The sequence below is a fragment of the Cynoglossus semilaevis genome, chromosome 15, assembly GCF_000523025.1.
Source record: "Cynoglossus semilaevis isolate Cse_v1.0 chromosome 15, Cse_v1.0, whole genome shotgun sequence".
Classification (NCBI taxonomy): domain Eukaryota; kingdom Metazoa; phylum Chordata; class Actinopteri; order Pleuronectiformes; family Cynoglossidae; genus Cynoglossus; species Cynoglossus semilaevis.
In genome coordinates this window covers 18,635,369-18,636,973 of record NC_024321.1, presented here as the reverse complement: position 1 = coordinate 18,636,973, position 1,605 = coordinate 18,635,369, and the positions used below count along the sequence as shown (strand labels likewise).

Below are 1,605 nucleotides of genomic sequence, written 5' to 3'. Positions count from 1 at the left end.
GCATGCAAATAAGTGAATGTGAAAATAACAAGACTTTCAATTAGAGCGGTCAGAGCAGTGAGTTACTGAGGACGGACGTGTCTTTGAACGCTGCGACCAATCAGTGAATCTCATCGGATCAACCACAGAGGAGAAGAAGAAGAAGAAGAAGAAGAAGAAGAAGAAGAAGAAGAAGAAGAAGGAGAAGAAGAAGAAGAAGATGATGATGAAGATGGAGACTTTGACATGCGATGCGTTGCGACCACATCACTCTCTACCCAATGAAATATGAATAATGAGAGATATGTAACGCCACCCCCCCCCACGGTCCACCCCCCCGTGGGTCTCTACCTTGCACTACAGTGTAGGAGGCCTCCACAGAGGACAGGTTGGTGATAACAGTGACATCATCATCCCTGCTGGAGCTTTCAATGTCAATGTTGATGGAGCGCTCGATCTCGCGGTGCAGACTTGTCACCATACCCGTGGGGTATGTCACATTGGTGAGGCGGCCCTCGCTGTCGTACCTGGGAAATGGGAGATAACATCGAGACTGAGCAGTGAAGAAAAAGACAAGTCCATACTTGCAGCACACATAAAAAAAACCAACAACAACTAAAAAAACCCAGATGTGATATAAACGAATAAAGGCTCATCTCATTTAAAAAGGCTGCAGTCTAACAAGGAAACACCAGGGGGCAGGAGTAGACCGAGTAAACGATGGCATCAACATTCAGAGCATGAAACACAGAAGAGGTTTCTACAAAAGCTGGATTCTTTCTTAAAATGCAATAAAAACAGAATATTTGAATTTCTGTTTCTTTCAACCTCAATGTAGCAAAATAAAAAATCCCTAATGAGGCTGTTTTATCCTGATTGGTCAAAAATAAACAAATAAAAAATGACTACAAGAACACACAGAAACAGAAAAGGCAAAAACAGAATGAAATATTCATCAGAGAAGACGAAGAATCATTGAACATAAACCACAACGTGTTAAAAATCCATCCATGAAACAGGAGGGGAGGGCAACACTCTGCTGCCCCCTGGGGGCTGGAGAGCTCAGTCCAGCTCTAACCCCTCCTCCACAGTGTGGCCCTTTAGACTAGACCTTGACCTTGACCTTGACCTTCAAACCTTAATAATTACACACTCACTGGTAAAACGTGGTCCATCCAGTTTCGTCAGCCTTGGTGGCCAGCAGGCCCGTGTTGCCGGTGTAGCCCATCAGCGCCACCTCCTGGCCCATGGCCGACACGCTGCGCAGTCCTCCCGTGGGGTCCAGACCCAGGGTCACCACCTGGTTCTCGGGCAGCAGTACCAGTCGGAGCAGCCCAGCTCCTCCGCCCTGGCCCAGGCCGTCCCTCCTCACTTTGACCGTGTTGTTGCAGTTGTCCACCAGCGTGGCCAGCTCTCCATCTGGGCCGTAGGTGAAGTTGAACAGCGGTTCTCCGGTCACCAGGCTAACCGTCTGGATGTGAAGCCCCTCCCCGTTGAAGACGTACAGCTCCTGCTCCCTGGGTGATGCCACCTCATACTGCGCGACGCCCCCAAAGCCCACACTGGACAGGGCCGGACCGGGTCGGTTGGCTCGCACGGCCCGGATCCTGATGTTGTTCAGGTCGG

At 49.7% G+C, this 1,605-nt stretch overlaps 1 protein-coding gene across 1 annotated transcript in view; it reads right to left on the bottom strand.

Annotated features, from left to right (window-relative positions):
- tenm2a (teneurin transmembrane protein 2a) overlaps positions 1-1,605 on the bottom strand; it is a 123,507-nt gene that overhangs the window by 14,193 nt on the left and 107,709 nt on the right. The window contains 2 exon segments of the mRNA XM_008327623.3: positions 331-506; positions 1,137-1,605. The exon segment at positions 1,137-1,605 is cut by the window's right edge and continues 32 nt beyond it. Of these exon segments, the coding sequence (XP_008325845.2) occupies positions 331-506; positions 1,137-1,605 (645 nt within the window).